The sequence below is a fragment of the Aotus nancymaae genome, unplaced genomic scaffold, assembly GCF_030222135.1.
Source record: "Aotus nancymaae isolate 86718 unplaced genomic scaffold, 86718_ANA_hifiasm-v0.15.2.pri h1tg000108l, whole genome shotgun sequence".
In the NCBI taxonomy this organism is placed as follows: Eukaryota; Metazoa; Chordata; class Mammalia; order Primates; family Aotidae; genus Aotus; species Aotus nancymaae.
In genome coordinates this window covers 37,007,541-37,030,780 of record NW_026988523.1, presented here as the reverse complement: position 1 = coordinate 37,030,780, position 23,240 = coordinate 37,007,541, and the positions used below count along the sequence as shown (strand labels likewise).

The window sequence follows — 23,240 nt, the reverse complement described above, 5'->3', positions numbered from 1 at the left end:
TCCTCACTACAAACAATGTTTTCTGTCAAAACTACCATCCATGGACTGAAAACCTTCTCCATTATCATGGTATTTCAAACAGCATTGCTTCTCATCAGAGAACCCATTTTGTAGCAAAAGAAGTGTGACATGGAATTTACTGGTCTTATCATATTTCTCACCATCCTGAGGCAGTTAGTTTGACAGAATGGTGGAATCACTTCTTGAAGACTCAGTTACAATGCTAGCCAGGTGGCAATACCTTGCAGGGCTGGGGCGAGGTTCTCCAGAAAACAGTACATGCTCTTAATTAACATTCAATATATGGTGTTAGGTATCATACTTATGGGTCCAGGTATTAAGGAGTGGAAATGGGAGTGGCACCACTCACTATTACCCCTGTGACTCACTACCAAAATTTCTGCTTTCTACTCCTGTGATCTTATGCTCTGCTGCACTAGAGGTATTAGTTTTAGAGAGAAAAGTGCTTCCACCAGAAGGTACAAGCTACCTAGCTATTTTGGAATTCTCATGGCTCTGAATCAACAGACAAAGAAGGGAGTTACTGTGCTGACCAGGGCAACTGATCCTGACTACTAAAGGAAAATTAGGCTACTATTTCAAGATGGAGATAAGGAAGAGTGTAGCTAGAATACAAGAGATTCCTTAGGACGTCTTACACTATTACCATGCCTTGTGATTAAGGTCAATGGATAATTATAACAACGAACTCAAGGTAAGAGTACTAATGGCCCAGACCCTTCAGGACTGAAGGTTTGGGTCACTTCATGAGGTAAAGAACCATAGCCAGCTGAAGTGCTTTCTGAAAGAAAGGGAGCACAGAATGGGTAGTAAAGGAAGATCACTGTAAATGCCAGCTGTGACCACGTGAACAGTCAGACGTGATGACTGTAATTGTTATGAGTACTCCTCCTCATTTTGTTATAAATATACATTCGTGTGTGCTTGTGTGTATATCTTTCTTATTCCCTTATCGTGTAACTAAAATGTATTAACTTATTATTATGATATTTAAGAATTGTTCATTTTACATCACAGTATTTACATTAAGGACATAAAGAAGAAGAGCAAACATCACTCAAGGGCTTTACTTTCTCTTCTGGGTAAGGGATTCGTGTGTTTTTAGGTGTATGTAAGAGAATTTTATCATGTTGGTGGAATGATGGTATTTATTTTGCATAGAAGTATGGTTTAAGGAGACGTGTATGGGTGCCAATGTGACAAGAGAGGGACTTGTGATAATTGATTTTATGTCCATTTGGGTCATGAGGTGTCCAGATAACATTATTTCAGAATGTTCCTGTGTTTTCAGGTTAGATTCACATATGGATCAGAAGATTGAGTAAAGCAAACTGGGGCCAAGTCTCTTTAAGACTTTACCAATTCATAAAGTACTGCCCTAAACTCACGTTTTCAAAGGCTTTCTCCCTCTCTGATCACATAATCAGGAATGACCTCCAATGTTTCCCTTCCTGTTATTTAGACCTGGACAGGGCTTATCTTCTGTGTTTCTGGAACAAATTCACCCATCAAATAAGTCATATCTCCTCAATAGCATAGTATGAAGAGAAAAATCTCTCCCTTTCATGGAAACATGAGGAGTAAAGAATGTGAATCTCGGGCTGGGCACGGTGGCTCCCGCCTGTAATCCCAGCACTTTGGGAGGCCGAGGCAGGTGGATCACGAGGTCAAGAGATCGAGACCATCCTGGTCAACATGGTGAAACCCCGTCTCTACTAAAAACACAAAAAATTAGCTGGGCATGGTGGCTCTTGCTGTAATCCCAGCTACTCAGGAGGCTGAGGCAGGAGAATTGCCTGAACCCAGGAGGCGGAGGTTGCGGTGAGCCGAGGTCGCGCCATTGCACTCCAGACTGGGTAACAAGAGCGAAACTCCGTCTCAAAAAAAAAAAAAAAATGTGAATCCCTAACAGTATATAGCAGAGCCCCACTAAATAAACAACTAATACTATTTTGAAAATGCAATCAAAGTGATAATGCATTTAAATTCCTAGCCATTAATCTGTTATGTGACTCTGTTAGCTTTTATTGTGCTAAAAAAACATGCCAATATCTCATGGTTTACAATGTAATCTTGTATTTCTTGCCCAGAAATAAAACAGAGAGATACAGGTCAGCTGAAATTTTGCTGGCCTCAGCTGGGCTTGGTTCTAGGCTGCAGGATGGGTTCAAGTTTCCTCCAACTGTCTTCTCATTCTGAGATCTTGGTTAAAGGAGCATCTAATCCAACCATGCAGCTGAAATTAAGTGTCTGCTTGGATGTACCAACTGCCTTGTATACTTATATTGGAAGACCAGCTCCCAATACGTCAACATGGATTAGAGATCTTTCAAAGTGATCAAGTGGTCGGTGAAAAAAAAAAAAAGACAAAGAAACAGTTTTCCTCAAAGCTGGGCCCAGGGGAGATACCATATAAAACCGCTCTGTGGATGTCTAACATTTCCCTGAAAACCTCAGTTTTTTATTTAGGCTCTTTCAATAGGGGAGAGTGAGTGAGGTTACATAACATTGTGGTAATAATCATACAAAAAGAATACATTTGCAACCATTGACCAAAGATCACAATATGATATTGTAAAAGCCGAACAATATAAAAGTTACTTTCTGTGTGTCAGCATAGAAACCATACACTTTAGCTAGAATAGAGGTTAAACATAAACTTATAATTATCAGTAAGAAAAGCACTGGGCTCACCGCTGCGGGGGGAACAGGATCTGACACAAGACAACCAGCTTGACCACAAAACTGCAAGAGGAGGGGGCCTCCATGCAGGCCTAGAGGAGCAGTGGGAGAAGAAAGACTTTTACATCCGTATCTCAACCACAGAGGTTTCCCTCAAAGCAACCCCTCCTGAGTAGCTGGGACTACAGGTGCACATCACCATGCCTAGCGAATTTAAAATTTTTCCTTGTGCAGACAGGATCTTGCTATGTTGCCCAGGCTGGTCTTGAACTACTGAGCTCAAGCAGTTCTCCTGCCTTGGTAGATAATTCTGTTCTTTGAAAGACACTGTTAGGAAAATAAGACATCAGTTCATAGACTGACTTAAATGTTAATGATGTATATCTGATAAAAGACTCTTTCTCAGACTATATAGTAAATCAATTATCGGACAAGCAGCCTTATGAATAAATAGGAAAATAATATGAAGAGACATTTCAAGGAAGAAAACATACAAAGAGCTAATAAGCACATGAGAAATGTTCAGCTTCATTGGCTACCAAAAAATGCAAGTTAAACTCATAAGGTATTTCTATACATGCATTGAATGGCTGAAAAAAGGAGCTGGAGACAGACTGCTAGTGGAATTATAAAATGGCAAAAATCACTTAGGAAAGTAATTTAACAGTTTCTTGAAAAGATAAGCATATTTTCACTCAATAATTTCACTCTGGAATATTTACCCCAAATTTGTACATGAATGTTTATAGCAACTTTATTCATAACACATGGATAAATCTCAAAAATATTATGCCAAAGGAAAGAACTTAGAAACAAAGGGGTAAATGTTACGTGTTTCCATTTATACGACACTCTAGAAAAGGCAAATCTATCAGTAGAAAGTAGATGGAGAGTCACCTAGTTCTGGGAGGTTTGGGGTGACTGGGAAGGCACACAAGGAGAGCTGTTGAGATGATGGAAATGGTCTAGATCTTGACAGCGATTGCATTCACATCAGTGTGTATGTTTGTCAAAAATCATTGAATTATATACTTATGATGGGTTCATTTTGATGTATATTAATTATAACTCAAGCTGATTTTTTAAGAAAGAGGAATATAAGCAAATTATTCAGAGGCACACTCAAGTAGATGCAATGGTATCATATTAGTTATGTTCAAGGCCGTGAACAGACTCTCAAGTAGATGCAATGGTATCATATTAGTTATGTTCAAGGCCGTGAACAGACTCTCAAGTAGATGCAATGGTATCATATTAGTTATGTTCAAGGCCGTGAACAGACTCTCAAGTAGATGCAATGGTATCATATTAGTTATGTTCAAGGTCGTGAACAGTCTGAGGATAGGCTCATGGTTTTCATTTCATCATAGTATTTCATAATTTATACGCATGTTACTTTTTTGTTTGCATGCATGAACTATCACATTATAAAAATAAAAATGTGAGAGAGCTTAATGAATAACGCTATATAGCCTTTCTATCTGTGGAGGAGGAAACACATTTTAATCTGAACAGCTGGTGAGGGCACTGGAGCAAGGCACACAGGAGCACAGGAAGAGATGTGATGTGAATCAACCTAAGGCTCCAACAACAGATGAATCCATAAAGAAAATGTGGTGTGTATACACAACAGAATGCCACTCAGCCACCCAGAATGAAATTCTGCCATTCATGACAACACGAATGCACCTGGACGGCATCACGTTAAGTGAACTAAGCCAGACACAGAAAGAAAAATACCATATGATCTTATCTGTGAAGTCTAAAAAAAACGAAAAGTTGATATCATGGAAGTATAGCATAGAACAGTGTTTATCAGAGACTGAGGAGGGAATGGGGGGACGGAAGAGAGGGAAAGATTGGTCAACGTGTACAAAGTGACAATTCGATAGGAAGAATACGGTTTGGTTTTTTATTGCACAGTAGGGTGACTGTGGTTAATAGTAAGGTTTTATATATTACAAAATAGCTGGGAAAGAGGCTTTTTCAATTTTTATTTATTTATTTTTATTATTTTTGTTAAGACTAGTCAAGTGCAGTAGTGAGAAGGGGGGAAAGAGAAGAACAAGGAGTTTGATCTGTAACTGACTGTGAACAGTCAATTGAGATAACTCACTACCTTCGGACCAGCTGGGAAGAGGCTTTTGAATGTTCTCACCACATCGAAATGAAAGCTGCATGAGACAATGGATATGCCAACCACCCTGATTTGATCATCACTGTACAACATATATGTGTATTATAATGCAATGTCAAATTGTACCACATAAATATGTACAATTACAATGTGTCAACTAAAACACTGAAAAAACCCAACAGATTAAAAGAAAAAGTGAGAGATGAAACAGCATGCTGTATGCAAAAACAGCTTTACACCCTGGATTTAGAGAGGTCTATATTCCCATTGAGGAGAATTTTTGCTTTGGTCCTGAAACTTGTCACTAAGCAAGTTTATCCCCACACAGACTTTCCCAAGCCAAAGAATAGAGCTATGGGATATCTATTTGTTTTCAGTACTTTCCGTGGGGATGTTAGCCTGGTTACCAACACTGCTTCCTTTCCCCTCTAGTTTTGTGTATCACTGACCACTAGTTTCTTTTCTCAGTCATATTCAGTGGACTGGATACCTGGACTTAGACATCATTGCCTGATAGCATCTTTCCCCTAAGAGCTTACCTTCCACATGTTCTAGTTATTCTTAATCCTAGACACTCACAGACTTAAGAAATGTTGAAAATTAAGAATGGCTTATTCTCCTCCAATCCCTAGTCTAGGCGTCACTTGCCTAGAACTGGTAGCCCTAATGTGCTCAAGGTAGCAATGGGAGAGATTATAGTTTCCCTGATTTTAAGGGAAAACAGGGCCAATTTTATAAATGCCAGAGTTAGTACTAATGATGAACACTTCTCAAGTGCCCTGAAGCTAATTTGCATGTGCTGCTTTTCTGTATTTCATTTTGAACCATCCTCCGGATTGTAATTTGCCATGATTTTATTTTTCAGTGATTTCATGCTCCTTTACTGGTACGCTGAAAGTTTAAATATCAAAGTATGTATCTGTATGAACAGCTTGACCCTGTACACAAGTCATCATATGCAACAAGGGTCAGACACTACACATAACCTGGGTAACAGCCCCATCATTCTCAGACTTACTGACATGTTTGCATAATGTGACTATGCTAGAGAAAATTTGCATAGTGGGCCTATGTTGCTGAGAAAGAAAAATGTGCTGATTGGAAACAATCCAGGAGACAGCCCTAACAAAGGTGAAAAGTATTATAGATGTATCAAAGATGAATTTCAACAGGACCATAACCTAATGAGATTCATCGAAGTAAGAAACTGCCTTTAAGCAACTTCCTTTGAGATACATGAGTTCTTGAAGTCCCTCAAATAGTGATGTGTACTATGTGCAACTTGTGGAGTTGAATCAAACTAAGTTTAAAAAGGAGTATCTTTAATTTTCTCAGCCTTCATAGAAGAGGAAATGCAGACGGGTCATTGGAGGGTTCTTCTTTCTTCTTCTACTTCTGCTGAAGGGTAACTCCCCATCCCGACTTCCTCAAACCTCTGACGAGCTGCTGCCACTCGACTCTGAGGTGCATTCTTTTTTTGATGAGCGGCATCTCTAGGTACCATCCCTGACCTGGTCCTCATGCTGCCGAGGCTGTTGCTGTTGATATGTGGTGAGTTGGACGACTCAGAGCAGGCTATGGGATGTGATCATACTTGGGCTCTGCTTCCTGAAGAGCTGTAAGGACTTCTCAGGGCTAAGGTGCTGTCAGCTGATGCTCAGGGATGCGCAGATCTCTACTTCCACTGGGGGCTCAGAGTCAGGCAAAAAAGTTATAGTTACTTCAACAAGCCAGAATTTTCAAGAAAACTATCATTTCAGTTTTATCTCATAGGGAGTGTTCACTGTCTTCCTTCCATTAATAACTGTCTTTGTTCTCAGTGTTTTCAACAGCTGCAAAAAAAAATCATCTGTATAACAATTTTTAGCCTCTGAATTCCTTGCTCTTCTTACTATCAACATTATTTCCTTTTATCTCTTTCTGACTCCCCATTCCCATCGTCAGGCCTTAGAACTCGTCATCACCCCCTTGTTTTCAGCATGCATCCCCCGACTACGTTGTGTTTCTAGCTCACTTTCTCCCACGCTCTGTCTTCCAGCATGTCTTCCAATTACTCCAGGACTACTTCACCACTTTCGGTGAATACGCTTCATGTGCTCCCTTCTCATGGCACTCAGCTCAAATTCTGCAGCTCACCACCACAACCCTCCCTTGAGTACACCTTCATCTGTCTTCCCCCATAGCACTCTCCTGGTTTATACGCCCTTCTGCTTGCTTCACTCCCTGGCATAAACAGCTGAATGGGATTTTTTTTTAAAGGCAAGACCCTGATGATTTATCCTCTTTTATGTGTAGGACCCCTGAATCTCAGGTAGACAACAGCAATGCCAGACAATCATCCTACTTGTTCATAGTAGGATTGCTCCGTGATCGCTGTTGCATGCCTTATCCTGTCACCTCAAACTTTCCTGTTCACTCTCATTGTATAATCTTGCTTCATATTTCATTGAGAAAATAAAAGCAGCCAGAAGAAAACTCTCTCATCTTTCTATTGCTGTTGACCCACTCACCTTTGCATTCATCTGCGCTGCCTTCTCTTCCCCTACCACAAATATGTTGCCCCTCATCCTGTTGATGACAAGACTGCTCCACTTGTGCATTGAGCCCGTGAGCCTCTTACTTTCTCAAAAACTTTGTCCCATCATCAATATGTTTCTTCAGTCTAAATTGTTCCCATAAATATACAAACATGCTATAATACCTTTTATAAAAACAGCTTTATTGAAATATTATTCACATATAATACAATTCACCCATTTAAGCTATACAAGTCAATGGTTTTTATTAAAATCACAGAGTGGTGCAACTATCACCACAATCAATTTTGGAATGTTTTCATCACCCGAGGAAGAACTCCATACCCAACGCCTAGCAGGCATTCCCAATTTTTTTCCAACCCCTCACCTATCCTTACCCCTCTATCCTCTGGCCACGTGCAATCATTATCTACTTTCTGTCTCTCTATATTTGTCTATTCTGGACTCCTCCATATCTAACTGTAATTATATATCCCTTGAGCAACATTTTCTCATTCTTTCCTCCCCCCTACTACCCAAGCCTCTTGTGAGTAAGATAGTGCAGTACTTGTCTTCCAGTGCCTACCTCATTTCATTTAACATAATACCATTCAGGTTCACCCACGTTGTAAATGATAGGATTTCATTATTTTTTATGGCTGAATAGTATTCCACTGTGTATATATGCTGCATTTTCTTTATCCACTTATTCATTGATGAACATCTACATTGATCCTGTCTTGGCTGTTGTGAATAGTGCTACAGTAAATGTGGGAGTGCGGATATCTCTTTAACACACTGCTTTAATTTCTTCTGAATACATGCCCAGCAGTGGGATTGCTGAATCAGATGATATTTCAATTTTTTATATTTTAAGAGCCTCCATACTGTTTTCCATAATGGCTCTTCTAATTTACAGTCCCGCCAACAGCATGTAAGGATTCTCTTTTCTCCATATCTTTGACAACACTAGTTATCTGTGGTCTTTTTGCTTATAGTCATTCTTACAGGTATGGGGTGATATTTCATTGTGGTTTTGACTTACATTTCCCTGATGATTAGTGATGTTGGGCATTTCTTCATATACCTGTTGGCCATTTGCATGTCTTCTTCTGAGAATTAGACCATTGTTAATAGGGTTGTTTTCTTACTATTGAGTTGTTTGAGTTTCTTGTATATTTTGAATATTAACTTTTTCTCAGATGTATTGACTGCAAATACTTTTTTCTATTTTGTAGGTTGTCTCTTCACTCTGTTGATTGTTTCTTTTACTATGCTGAAATCTTTGGTTGTGTGTAATACCATTTGTCTATTTTTGCTTTCATTGCTTTTGCTTGTGAGGTTATAGCCAAAAAATCACTAGCCAAACTGATGACATAGAGCTTTCCCCCATGTTTTTTCCTAGTCGTTTCAGTTTAGGGTCATACATTTAAGTCTTTCATTCATTTTGAGTTGATTTTTGTCTATGGTGAGAGATAAGAATCTAATTTCATTCTTCTGCAAATGGATATCCAGTTTTCTTAACACTATTTAGTGAAGACCCTGTCCTTTCCACATTGTGTATTCTTAACACCTTTGTTGAAAATCAGTTGGCTATAAATGTGTGGATTTATTTCTGGGCTCTCTATGCTGTTCCATTGGTCTATGTGTCTGTTTTTATGCCTGTACCATGCTGTTTTGATTATTATAGGTTTGTAGTATATTTTGAAGTCAGGTAGTGTTTTTTCCCAGCTTTTTTTCTTCAAGATTGTTTGAGCTGTTGTTGTTTTTGTTGTTCCATACAAATTTTGAGATTTTTTTTTTCTATTTCTGTAGACAATGTCACTGGTATTTTGATAGAGATTGCATAGAATCTGTAGAGGATTCTGGGTAGTACTGACATTTTAGCAACATTTATTCTTCCAATCCATGAACATGTGATATCTTTCAATTTACTTGCATCTTCTTCAATATTTTCATTAATGTTTTATAGTTTTATAATTTATAGTTTTATAGTTTTCAGTGTAGAGCTATTTCATCTCTTTGGTTAAATTTATTCCTAAGTATTTTTTTTTTAATAATTATTGTGAATAAAATTGTTTTCTTAATTTCTTTGGCAGGTATATAGAAACACTACTGTATACTACTATTAGTATGTAGAAATCCTCCTGATTTATTAATTTGTCTATTGTCTATCTATCTATCTATCTATCTATCTATCTATCTATCTATCTGGTATCCAGCAGCTTCCCTGAATTCATTTATTAGATAAAACTTTTTTGGTGGAGTCCAGAGTTTTCTATATATAAGATTATCTCATCTGCCATCAGGGACAATTTAGCTTCTTCTTTCTCAATTTGGATGCTCTTTTTTTCCTTTCTCCTGACTAATACTTTGGCTTGGACTTCCAGTATTATGTTAAATAGAAATGGCAAAAGTGGGCATCCTTCTTCTGTTCTAGATTTTAGAGAAGTGCTTTCGACATTTCCTCATTCAATATGATATTAGCTACGGGCTTGTCATATATGACATTCATTATGTTGAGGTACATCTCTTCCACGCCTAATTTTTGGAGAGTTTTTAACATGAATGAATGTTGAATTTTTTCAAATGCTTTTTGTCCATGTATTGATCATGTGGTTTTTATCCTTGATTTTGTTAATGTGATATATCATGTTTATTGATTTGCATGGTGAACCATTTTTTCCTCCCTGAAATGAATCCCATTTGATCATGGGAAATGAATTTTTAAAACGTTCTGTTGAATTTGCTTTGCTAGTGTTTTGTTGAGAATCTGCACATCTATGTCCATCAGAGATACTGCCTGTAGTTTTCTTTTTGTTGTGTTTTTGTCTGGTTTTGGCATCAAATAAATATTGGCCTCTTAGAATGAGTTTGGAAGTGCTTTCTTCTTTTAATTTTTAATTTTAATTTTAATTTTTATTTTGAGACGGAGTTTCGCTCTTGTTACCCAGGCTGGAGTGCGATGGCGCGATCTCGGCTCACTGCAACCTCCATCTCCTGGGTTCAAGCAATTCTCTTGCCTCAGCCTCCTGAGTAGCTGGGATTACAGGCATGCGCCACCATGTCCAGCTAATTTTTTGTGTTTTTAGTAGAGACGGGGTTTCACCATGTTGACCAGGATGGTCTCGATCTCTTGACCTCACGATCCACCCGCCTCGGCCTCCCAAAGTGCTGGGATTACAGGCGTGAGCCACCGCGCCCGGCCTTCTTCTTTTAATTTTTTTTGAAATCAATTGGTATTAGTTTTTTAAATGTTTGATAGAATTGAGCAGTGAAGCCATCAGGTTCTAGGTTTTTTTTTTTTTTTTTTTTTTATGGGATACATTTTATTACTGATTGAATTCCCTTAGTTGTCGTTGGTCTGTTCAGTTTTTCTATCTCTTCATAATTCAATCTTGAGACGTTACATGTGTACATGAATTTATCTGTTTCTTCTAAGTTACCAATTTGTTGGCATATAATTGTTCACAAGAGTCTTTTATGATCCTTTGTATTTCTGTGATGTCAGTTGTAATGTTTCCTTTTTTATCTATGATTTTATTTGTTTGAATTTTCTTTTTTTTCTTAGTCTAGCTAGTATGTCAATTTTGTTTATCTTCTTAAAAACTGATTCTTTTTTTTTTTTTTGGTATCGTTTTTCTTTTGTATTGTTTTTCTAGTCTCTATCTCATTTATTTCTGCCATGGTCTTTATTATTTCCTTCCTTCTACTAATTTTGGGCTGAGTTTGTTCCTGTTTTTCTAGCTCCTTGAGGTGAAACTTAGGTTACCTATTTTAGACCTTTCTTCTTTTTTTTTTTGATATAGGCATTCATTGCTATAAATTTCCCTTTTAGAATTGCTTTTGCTATATTTCACTGATTTAGGTATGTTGTGGTTCCATTTTTATTTTTCTCAATAGATTTAAAAATTTCTCTTTTAATTATTTTCCATTGACTCATTGGCTCTTTGGGAGCATGTTGTTCAATTTTCATGTATTTGTGAAGTTTCTGAAGTACCTTCTGTTATTGATTTCAAGTTTTATACCTTTGTGGTCTGAAGATACTTCATATGATTTCAATCTTTTTGAATTTAAGGAATTTTGCTTCCTAAAATTTCATCTACCCTTGAGAATGTTTCATGAGCAGTTGAGAAAAATGTGAATTCTGCAGCTATTGGGTGAAATGGTGTATAAAAGTCCACTAGGTCTATTTTGTCTAGAGTGTAGTTTATATCTGATATTTCTTTTTTTTTTTTGAGACGGAGTTTCGCTCTTGTTACCCAGACTGGAGTGCAATGGCACGATCTCGGCTCACTGCAACCTCCGCTTCCTGGGTTCAGGCAATTCTCCTGCCTCAGCCTCCTGAGTAGCTGGGATTACAGGCACGCGCCACCATGCCCAGCTAATTTTTTGTATTAGTAGAGACGGGGTTTCACCATGTTGACCAGGATGGTCTCGATCTCTTGACCTCGTGATCCACCCGCCTCGGCCTCCCAAAGTGCTGGGATTACAGGCTTGAGCCACCATGGCCGGCTATATCTGATATTTCTTTATTGATTTTCTTTCTGGATGGTTTTCCATTACTGAAAGTGGAGTGTTAAAGTCCCCTACTATTATTATATTGCAGTCTACATCTTCTTTTAGATCTAATAATATTTTCTTTATATTTTTGGGTGCTCTAGTGTTGGATGTATATAAGTTTAAAATTGTTATATCTTCTTGATGAAGTTACCCCTTTATCATTACAATGACCTTGTTTATCTCTTTTTATAGTTTCTGACTTAAATTCTATTTTATCAGATATGAGCATAGCTATTCCTGTTCTCCAGTTTCATGGTATTTATTTTTCATCCCTTCAGTTTCTGTTTGTGTCTTTACAGGTAGAGTTTCTTATGGGCAAATATAGAAATACAGAATATAGTTGGGTCTTGTTTTTTAAAATCCATACAGCCACTCTATATCTTTTAATAGAATAATTTAATCTATTTACATTTTTTGTAGCACTAAGTTTTGATTCTTTTCTCTCTCTCATTTGCATACATGCTGTCAATTTTCTCTTTGTGGCTACCACAAGGCTTATATAAAACATCTTATAGTTATAATAGAGTAAGCTGATAACAACTTAACTTTGGTATACACATTTACCATTGCCCCATAATTTATATTTTTGTTGCCTTACATTACACATTTTATATTGTGTATTTCTTAACAACTTATTGCAACTATAGTTATTATTAACTATATTGACTTTTAACCATCATACTAAAGATTTGAAAAATTTAAACATCACCATTACAGTAGTGAGATTTTTCTGAATTTGATGAGCAATTTACCTCTATTAGTTAATTGTATACTTTCACATGTTTTCATGGAGTAATAATTATTTTCCTTTCACTTCTGGTTGGAACACTCTCTTATGCAGTTACTTTAAGGCTTGTCTAGCTGTCTTGAAGTCTATTAACTTTTGCTTGTGTGGGTGAGACTTTATTTCTCCTTTATTTCTGACAGATAGCTTTTCTGGGTATAGTATTCTTGCTGTAAGCTTCTTCTTTCAGCACTTCGAATATATCATCTTACTCTTTCCTGGCCTGCATGATTTCTGCTGATAGACCTGCTGATACTCTTATGAGAATTCTTTTATGTGTGACTTTATGTTTTTGCTGTATTTAGAATTCTCTTTGTATTTGACCTTTAACGGTTTCATTATAATGTACCTTGGAGAGGACCTTTTCGGGTTAAATCTATTTGGGGATTTTTGAGCTTCATAGACTTGGTTGCCCATATCCATCCCAAGACTTGAGTAGTTTTGAGATACTATTTTATCAAATATGCCTTTCATAACTTTCTTTATATCTTTTCCTTCCAGTACTCTAATAATACAAAATTTCTTCTAGATCTACTGGTTTATGTGCATAGAAAAAAAAAAAAGCCAACCCCATCAAAAAGTGGGCAAAGGATATGAACAGACACTTTTCAGAAGAAGACATTCATGTGCCCAAACATGAAAAAATGCTCATCATCACTGATCATTAGAGATATGCAAATCAAAACCACATTGAGATACCATCTCATTTCAGTTAGAATGGCGATCATTAAAAAATCAGGAGACATTAAAAAATCTGGAGACAACAGATGCTGGAGAGGATGTGGAGAAATAGGAACACTTTTACACTGTTGGTGGGAGTGGAAATTAGTTCAACCATTGTGGAAGACAGTGTGGCAATTCCTCAAGGATCTAGAAATGGAAATACCATTTGACCCAGCAATCCCATTACTGGGTATATACCCAAAGGATTATAAATCGTTCTATTATAAAGACACATGCACAAGCATGTTCATTGTGGCAACATTTACAATAGCAAAGACTTGGAACCAACCCAAATGCCCATCAACGATAGACTGGATTAAGAAATTGTAGCACCTATATGTCAGGAAATACTATGCAGCCATAAAAAAGGATGAGTTCATGTGCTTTGTAGGGAAATGGATGAATCTGGAAACTATCATTCTCAGCAAACTCACACAAGAACAGAAAACCAAACACCACATGTTCTCACTTATAAGTGGGTGTTGAACAATGAGAACACATGGACACAGGGAGGGGAACATCACACACTGGGTCCGTTGGGTGGTGGGGGCCTGGGGGAGGGATAGCAGTGGGTGGGGAGATTGGGGAGGGATAACATTAGGAGAAATATCCAATGTAGGTGATGGGGGGATGGATGCAGCAGACCACCATGGCATGTGTATACCTATGTAACAATCCTGCATATTCTGCACGTGTACCCTAGAACTTAAAGTAAAATAGTAAAAACATATCAAAATTAGCCCAGCATGGTGTCAGGCAAAAAAAAAAAAAAAAAAAAATTGAAAGGATATGTCTTTGCCTTTCAAAAGACATAGATATGATACAAAGAATAATCTCCAACACAACTGTGAGAGTTAAAAAAAAAGGTTATAATTTTGAATTTTATTAGGAAATTAATAAATCTCCAGTTAGTTATTGGAAAATAATTGTGTTCTTTTAGTGGGGTCATGTCCCTGCTTTAATATTTGTGCATCTGGTGGAAGAGCCACCTCTTGCAGTTTTATAGAGTGGCTTTTATAACAAAAGACTTTCACCTGCAGATGGATCCTAGGGCACAGATGGATTCTTAGCTGAGCAGAGTGCACTGGCTTTGGTTCAGGTGAGGATAGTAGTGTGGTCTCTGTGTCATTTCTTCAGCAGTAATCAATGTCAGTAATGCTTGTGTGTGCCTCAGTGGCCTAGGCTGTAGGAATTTGTGGGGGTGGGGGTGGCAAGATAGATTGTCACAGTTCTCAGTGGCAAGAGCTTTAGGAATCTTCTTGTTCTTTTCCTCGTAGACCCTCATTCCTGAGAAGATCTCTTTTGGTGTTGGTCCTGACGTGGGTCACAGGCAGGCATGGTAATAGTGTGTTTCAGGGCACAGATGCTTGAGGTGGTTGTGGTCCTGGACTCAGTGTCTTGTTGAACTGCTGTGGCATCTGTGCCCGGATGCAGGGTCACTGTCTTAGGCATAGATGGACACAGCTCTTCCACCAAGCCAAAGAATGTGACTCTGAGGCATTCCTCAGTATCTCAGGCCCAAGGGGCTAGGTTATAGCTGTGACTTTGATCCTAGGGGTCAAGGCACAGCATTGCCATGGCTCTAAGGATAAAGGGTATTCCAAAGACTCAGACACTGGAAAGCAGATCATAGCTACAAGCCAATGGGACACAGTGGCAACTTAGGCACCAGGAGAGAGTGTATTACATAGTGGTGACTCTGGCCCCCAGAGTGGTGGAACACAGTAGTGGCCCCAGCACTGTGATGCCAGCTGTAGTGACAGCAAAGACCTGGGAATGGTAATGGTATGCAGCTATGTACTGGGTTTTGGAGAGTGGGGAACAGTGCATGTTGGCTTCACTCCCCAAGGAGACGGTGTGCATCAGCAGTTCAGGCTCCAGAGGGCTAGTTCAGATCCAGGCAGAACACAGGCTGTTTGACCCAGAAGGGCAGAATAATACATATTGGCAAGTGCTCTGTTTCCCCAGGGGTGAGGTGCCAGGATGATTTTCACACCAAGAAGGCACACAGTTGGTCTGCTGGCTCAGCTGTGACTTCCCTAGGGACAGGATGCCTGACCGGTCATATGCCAAGGAGGCAGGCACATGGCTGGTCTTCTGGATAAGGTTTGACTTCCCCTCTGGGCAGGACTGCCTAGTCCTAGGCAGGGCAGAATGTCATGTGGACTGTGGACTCAAGTGACAGGATCACAGCTATCTCACCGAGCCCAGGTTTTGAGTCCCTGGGTTGGGGCACTGAAGCCATTAGGATGGAGAAAATGGGGTGCTTCTTAGACAGCTTGTTCTCATGGGTTAGGAAGCTGGGCAGCTTGGCTAGTAAACAGTGTACTACTGTATGTGAGCGTGATGCAATGATGATGAAGCCTTGAGGATGAAGAGATGCAGTGACTACTGCCCTCAAGAACAGAACACACTCTAGTAGTTGCTCCAGTTTCAAGACGGTGCTGTGCAGTAGTAGTAGTAGCTTGGGTCACGTGGCTGGGAGGAGCCACAGTACGGGTTCTTTCTCTAGAATAATGCACCCATATGAACTCTGGGCAGCTTCCAAAACTGGACTTAGGGGCTGTGAGAACTGCAGGATTCTCCAGCAACAAAGACTACCAGTGTCCACAGATATAATCAGGGCTTCTGGGGACTTCTTTACCTTTTGTTTTCAGGGAAAAACCCCTCCTAGGACTGAATCCCAGCCTGGGTTCCAAGCTGATCCTGACCGAGGAGACAGGGTTGCAGAGGCAGGGTGTTCCACTCCCTTCTTTATGTAGCCATCCTGAGTTTCTGTGCCCCGTCAGGTTCCTGCCACTTTCTTGCTGTATGACTTCAGTGCTCTCCTGTAGACAATGCAGTCAAAATGTAGTTGTTTCCTTATTGTTTCAGTCTTTTTTGAGGGGGAAAGGGATGAGTAACAGACACCTCTACTCAGCTATCTTGCCAACATCACTGACAATGTCTATTCTCTTAAAATAATTGAAATAGGCTTCTGTTTACTACACCATTTATTCTGTCTCCCTTTATAAAGTTTTCAGTGCACCAGGTGTGGTCATTCCTGTAATCACAGCACTTTGGGAGGCTGAGGAGGGAGGATCGCTTGACACCAGGTGTTTGAGACCAGCCTGGAGGACATAGCAAGATCTCATCTCCACAAAAAAATAAATAAATAAAATAAACAATTAGCCTGGCATGGTGACACATTCCTGTAGTCCCAGCTACGTGGGAGGCTGAGGTCAGAAGATCACCTGAGCCCAGGAGGTTAAGGCTGCAGTGAGCCTTGATAGCACCACTGCCCTCCAACCTGGGAGACAGAGCAAGATCTTATTTTAAAAAAATAAAAGAAAAAAAAATAAAGTTTTCAGTGAGTTGCTGTTTTTGCTTCACTTCCTCTCATTATTTATTTAAAATTTACTTTTAATTTACATACATTAAGATTTACTTTTTTGAAACACTGTCTATAATTTCTGACCAAGGTTTAGAGCCATATAACCACCAGAAGAATGAAAATACAGGACATTTTTATGCCTTCAAAAATTTCCTGGCCTGGGACAGTGGCTCACGCCTGTAATTTCGGCACTTTAGGAGGCTGAGGCAGGTGGATCACTTGAGGTCAGGAGTTCAAGACTAGCCTGGCCAAGATAGTAAAATCCCATCTCTACTAAAAATACAAACATTATCCGGGCATGATGGTGCACGCCTGTAGTCCCAGCTACTTGGGAGACTGAGGCAGGAGAATTGCTTGAACCTGGGAGGTGGAGGTTGCAGTGAGCCGAGATTGCACCACTGCACTCCAGCCTGGGTGACAGAGCGAGACCCCATTTAAAAGAAAAATTCCTTGTGCCTTCAATTCCTTATAGTCAAATCTTTCCCCATTCCTAACCCCTGGTAAACTGGTGTAAGTCCTTATAGTTCTTCCTCACTCTTCCTGGAACCCACTTAAATCGATCTTTCATCCTTACCACTCCATTGAAACTGTTCTTGCAAAAGCATCAACTATCTTCATGTTGCTGCATCCAGGAGTCAATTTTAATTTTTTATTTTACTCAATTTCTCAGGGCCATTTGATCACTCTATTTTTTGAAAACATTTTTCACCTGGCTTCTGGAATATCATATTCTGCTGGTTTTCTTTCTAATTCCGTATCTGTTGCTTTTCAGTCTCTTTGCTAAATTATTTAATTTTTTTAGAGTCAAGGTCTTACTCTGTTGCCCCAGCTGAAGTGCAGTGCTATGGTCACGGCTCATTGCAGCCTTTAATTCCTGGTCTCAAGTGATGCACCTGCCTCCGCCTCCTGAGTAGCTGGAACCAGAGACACATGCAACCATACTCGGCTAATTAAAACAGTTTTCTGACCGGGTACGGTGGCTCATGCCCATAATCCCAGCACTTTGGGAGGCCAAGGTGGGTGGATCACCTGAGGTCAGGAGTTCAGACCAGACTGACCAACATGATGAAACCCAGTCTCTACTAAAGAAAAAAAATACAAAATCAGCCAGGTGTCATGGCACATGCCTGTAATCCCAGCTACTTGGGAGGCTGAGGCAGAAGAATCATTTGAACCCGAGAGGTGGAGGTTGCAGTGAGCCAGGATTGTGCCACTGAACTCCAGCTTGGGCAAAAAGAGTGAAACTCCTTCTCAAAATAAATATATATATATATATTATAGACAAGAGTTTTGTTTTGCTGACCAGGCTGGTCTCAAACTTCTAGCCTCAAACAATCCTCCCTCCTCAGTCTTCCAAAGTGTGGGAATTACAGTCATAAGCTACTGCATCTGGCTTGGATTCCTTGCTGACCTCAAAATATAGGACCTTCTCAAAGTTGATACCTAGACTTCATCCATACTCACCTCCTCAAGTTATATAATTATGTCACTTCATACGCCACCTTAAGCTTAAATGCAAGCTTATGTCTCCAGCTTTGACCTCTCTTTTAAATACCTTTTATGTACTGAACTGCATTCGGGTGTGTAATAGACATGTTAATAATCATCTCAGACTTCACATGCCATCAGGTGTTCAACAGGCATCTTAAACTCAAACAGATCTCTTGATCTTCCAGCTGTACTACCACCTCCACAAAACTGAACCCATTTCCCCCCACAACTTCTCCAAACGTCACTACCATTCTTCCAGTTGCTGTGCCCAAAAATCTAGGAGTCATACTTAATTCCCCTCTCTCTTCTTTTGCACTTTCTATTTAATCCATAAGCCATTCCTATGACTTCTACTTTCAGAATTTATACTAACGCCTGACCACTTCCTAACACCGGCGCTGTCTAATCTGAGCCACCATCTTTACTCTCCTAAACTAAGTTCCTACTAATGTTCTCCCTGCTTTCTTGCACTTGTACACTGTTTTCCTCATAGCGTCAGAGTGATACTGTAAATTAAGTCAGAACTGTCCATAGCTCCCCATCACACCTAGAATGAAATCCAAAACTGTTGACAAGTCCGTAAAGTGCCCGTGACTGCATTTTTTCTATTTCTCAGACACTGATAACTAACCCCTGCCCCCTTACCTGGTTGGCTCCAGGCGCCCTTGCCTTCTCTTTCCTCCTCGTACAAGCTTATTTCATCCTCAGGATACCTGCATTTGCTGTTTTCTTTGCCAGGGATGCTCTTTCCCAAATATTCAGAAGACTTGTTTCCTGATTCATTTAGGTTTTTACTGAATCTATCTTAATCTATCTAAACAGTTAAGACCATCTTGCACTTTGGGAGGCCGAGGGGAGGTGGATCACGAGGTCAAGAGATTGAGACCATCCTGGTCAACATGGTGAAACCCAGTCTCTACTAAAGATACAAAAAATTAGCTGGGCGTGGTAGCGTGCCTGTAATCCCAGCTACTCAGGAGGCTGAGACAGGAGAATTGCCTGAGCCCAGGAGACGAAGGTTGCGGTGAGCTGAGATCGTGCCATTGCACTCCAGCCTGGGTAACAAGAGCGAAACTCTGTCTAAAAAAAAAAAAAAAAAAAAAAAAAAACCCATCTTACGATGTTCTGTATCTTACGTCTCTGCTTTATTTTTCTTACAGCACCGATCACCCTCTGAAAAAAAAATTATATACTTATTTTTAAACTGACTCTCTCTCACTATAATATAAATTTCTTGACATCAGAGATTGTCATTCACGTTCACTCCCACCACTCCATGTCTGGCATATAGTGAGCACTTCAGATTATTTGTTGTATGGATAAATATATAAAATATGATTTTATGCTATCTCCTATTGATACTTTTCTCCTACCTAAGGAACTAATATTTCAAGGAAACATTAACCTAAGAAGTATCTCAAACCAAGCTTGGGTAAAATAGACAATATGACAAAATGACTGTGTCATCCAGCTACACAGTCTGCATTTTCCCCAGAATTATTACTTTTTGATCATTGAGCCATAATATTATGGTCAACTCCTCAGGACAGAAGAGAAGTTTTGGAGAAATCTGAATTTCTTTTCTGGACCTAAGCCTCTTCTGATCTGAAATTGGTAAAGAAAGGGTCTCCGCGCCTTGAGTCCGAGGCTTTGCACTCTCCTTGCCTGACTCTTGCTCCCATGAGACAGCGAGTCCAAAGCTGGATCCTCAAGACTTTTGAGAGGAGGAGGTGGGAGTGGGAAGGAGGAGCTTGAAGAGGGAGCTGCTAGGTAGTTGGCAAACACGCCATCTCCTAATCACAGACAACAAAAATCACTGGCAGTTACTTTATGATCATGAAAAGATCCATGTGTGGTTCTGCGGGCAGGTGCTCTGTGAATGATGTGAAATGCGGGGAAAGGAGCAGACAGAAAGAAGAAAAGCAGCGGGGGTAAGATAAGGAGGGAGGAAGAGAAGATGAAAGAAGGAAGGGGAGAAGAGAGAGAGGGAGGGAGGAGGAGAGAGATGCAGGGATGGCACAAGGGATGGAGGGTATGGTGTTGGCGAATCTCTCAGAGGATTTAAACTTTGTAGATGTGTGGGATTTGCTGCTCTGTACTGATCTCTGCTGCATTCTCTCCTAGCTCCACTCTGTGAACCCACTGGTGAGTTGCACTTCCTTTTATTCTTCAGGCTCTGTGGGTATTTTGTCACTTAGGTCAGCACAGGAGGCCTGCGGATTGCTGTCTTAGCAGCCCCTCCCTGCCCAAGACATATCAGGGTGACAGCTGCTGAGGCATACACACATCAGCAGCTCCCTTGGGCCTGGGCTGCTCTGTCTTTACATCAGCCTCTGCACCTGACACGTGTCTGCTCAGCGGAGTGAATAGGTCTTGCTCTGACCTTCTCAAGAACACAGTCTTATTTCCGGGAAGTCCCAGGACAGGGAGAGAGACGCTGTTTACACGAGGAAGGCAAAGGGTGCTGAAGATTCATGCTAGAAGCATCTCTGTCCTCCAGCCTCAGGAGCTCCTATTCCCAGTTGTGCTCCAAGGCTGTGTGTGTCACCAGGGGTGATGAAGGAAATGCCAAAATCCCACATCCATGGAGAACATTAGAGTCAGTCCTCCAGCCACGTGTGGAATAAGGTGGTACTGCTGCCTCCTTCCTCTTTTTAACTCTCCTCGCAGCCACACCTGTAACCCCAGCTCATTTTTTCTCTTTCGGACTCTGGTTTATGCAAACTTACTTCATTGCTCTGATCCTGATTCAAAGTCTTGCCTTTACCAGAGGAGGAGAGTAGGGAATTCCTCTCTCCACCAAGGACTCTACACAAGATCATGCTCAATGTTAAAAATGTGAGGACTGCTATCTTGTACATTAAATACTAGCCACAGAGTTCAAAGGGATTGGCCTGCTACCCCAAGAACATAGGCTGCAGGTGCAACTAGGGAGCACAAGACTAGGAATTCCTGTGGCCAGAGAGATTCCGAGTCAATTTAGCCTTCTAGGTTCCTTACCTAATGGTTGCCCAAGCCTAACTCGTGACTTGTGTTAATACCATGCTTGCCTTGTGTCTGGTCTCATCTTTACCCCTAACTCAAGTGCCCAATCCCAGCCTAAGCAGAAATCCAAAGCCATATCAAAGATGAGGAAACCAAGTTGCTGTCACCAGGTATTTTCCAGGTGGTCTCTGCTGTCGGAGAATTATCTGAAACAGGCTCTGAGCTGTAAGACTGAGCTCCAGACCCTTGCAGTCTGCCCTGTCCAGTTTCCTACTTCATCACCACCCTAGCCCCATTGAGAAAAGTGGGTTACAGATGCCCAAATGCCCCCGCCCCCTTTTTTTTGAGACGGAATCTCACTCTGTTACCCAGGCTGGAGTGCAGTGGTGCGATCTCAGCTTACCGCAACCTCTGCCCCTTGGGTTCAAGTGATTCCTCTGCCTCAGCCTCCCAAGTAGCTGGGACTACAGATGCATGCCACCATACCTGGCTAATTTTTGTATTTTTAGTAGAGACGGAGTTTCACCATGTTGGCCAGGCTGGTCTCGAACTCCTGACCTCAGGTGATCCACCCGCCTCGGCCTCCCAAAGTGCTGTGATTACAGGCATGAGCCACCACGCCTGGCCTAAATGTCTTTTTTATTTATTGTTCTTTTTAGCTCCAAGAGCTGTGCTACTGGTCAGTTTCCCGGGCACTACAGTTTTCCAAGGAAAGACAGTGACTCTAAGATATTCTATGTCTCAGGACAAAGAAAATATATGGATGAAACTGATGTTCAAAAGGTTTTTTAAAAAAGCACATTTCAGCAGAAAAGCTTAAAGTTTACAGATATTGAACTAGGAATCCCCCCTTAGTAATCCAAAACACTTGTCATTTTCATCTGGAGAAGAAAGGAGGTTTTGTCTTAGGGAAAGTGTAACATTTTCCAAGGGGCAGAGACTCTGAGAGTTGAATAAACAAATGCCCAAACAGCCCATAGCTATTAGGGATTGTGACATTTTTATGGGCTACTGCAAGTTGGGGAGATGAGGAGAGAGCAGAGCACAATTTTAACCATCTTTATCACCATAAAAGAGTCCCAGGCCAGGAGTGGTGGCTCACACCTGTACTCAGTACTTTGGGAGGCAAAGGTGGTAGGATCATTTCAGCCCAGAAGTTCGAGACTAGCCTGAGCAACATAATGAGACCTTGTCTCTACAAAACAATAAATAAAATTAGCTGGGCTTGGTGGCATGCGTTTGTAGCTGCAGCTACTTGAGAGGCTGAGGTGAGATGATTGCTTGAACCCAGGAGGTTGAGATTGCAGTGAGCTGAGATTGCATCTCTGAACTCTAGCCTGAGAGCCAGGACATGACCCTGTCTTGAAAAAAAGAAAAAATAAAAAGAAAAGAGCCCTAACACTCCAAAGGGACACATCCCTGAGGTTTAAGGTATGAATTAAATTAGCTCCTTAGATCATAGTTTCTACAGAGGTTTGTACAGAAGCCCCAGATCAAGGGAGCTGACCTGTGTAGATGGTGGGTACTGGGCATTTCCAAGGAAATACACCTCATTTATTCAAAGAGAAATAGCAATAATAGGGGCGGGACAGAGTCAGCAATGAGGGGACTGGATTCTTCTATGTCTTTCCTGGACAGATCGACCCTGCAGGTCCCATATTCTGTTTTTGAAAAAGATAGTGTGGTTCTGAGATGCCAGGGGAAAGGGAGCAGAAGAAGATAATGAAAATGGCTTACCAGGATAAAACAAATATATTCACTTTGAATAAAACGTCAAGCTTCACCATCTCCAGTGCCAACTCCAGTGACAGTCTTTAATATCACTAGGCTGGCTTCAAGAAAGGTGTTTTTAGTTTATGAACAGAAACTTCAAAAAATAGTAAGATCCAAGTCACAGGTAAGGGTTGCCTTCTGAAAGATAATGCTGCGCAGGGGTAGGATGTGCCAGGGGTGAGCAGGGTGAGT

General features: G+C 40.5%; 1 protein-coding gene across 9 annotated transcripts in view; it reads left to right on the top strand.

Moving 5' to 3' along the window:
- Window positions 1-6,228: 6,228 nt before the first annotated feature.
- Window positions 6,229-23,240, top strand: part of FCRL1 (Fc receptor like 1) — a 55,495-nt gene continuing 38,483 nt past the window's right edge. For 4 of the 9 annotated variants that reach the window (XR_010340286.1, XR_010340285.1, XR_010340283.1 and 1 more), the window contains exons 1-2: window positions 6,229-6,391; window positions 20,415-20,435. Coding sequence is in view for 2 of the 9 variants with exons in the window: in XM_064370387.1 (XP_064226457.1) it covers window positions 6,361-6,391; window positions 20,415-20,435 (52 nt within the window). In the remaining 7 variants the exon portion in view is untranslated. Of the gene's footprint in view, window positions 6,392-19,380; window positions 23,173-23,240 lie in introns of those variants that run through there. The other 5 variants (XM_064370389.1, XM_012449772.2, XM_064370391.1 and 2 more) reach the window with 5 other exon arrangements.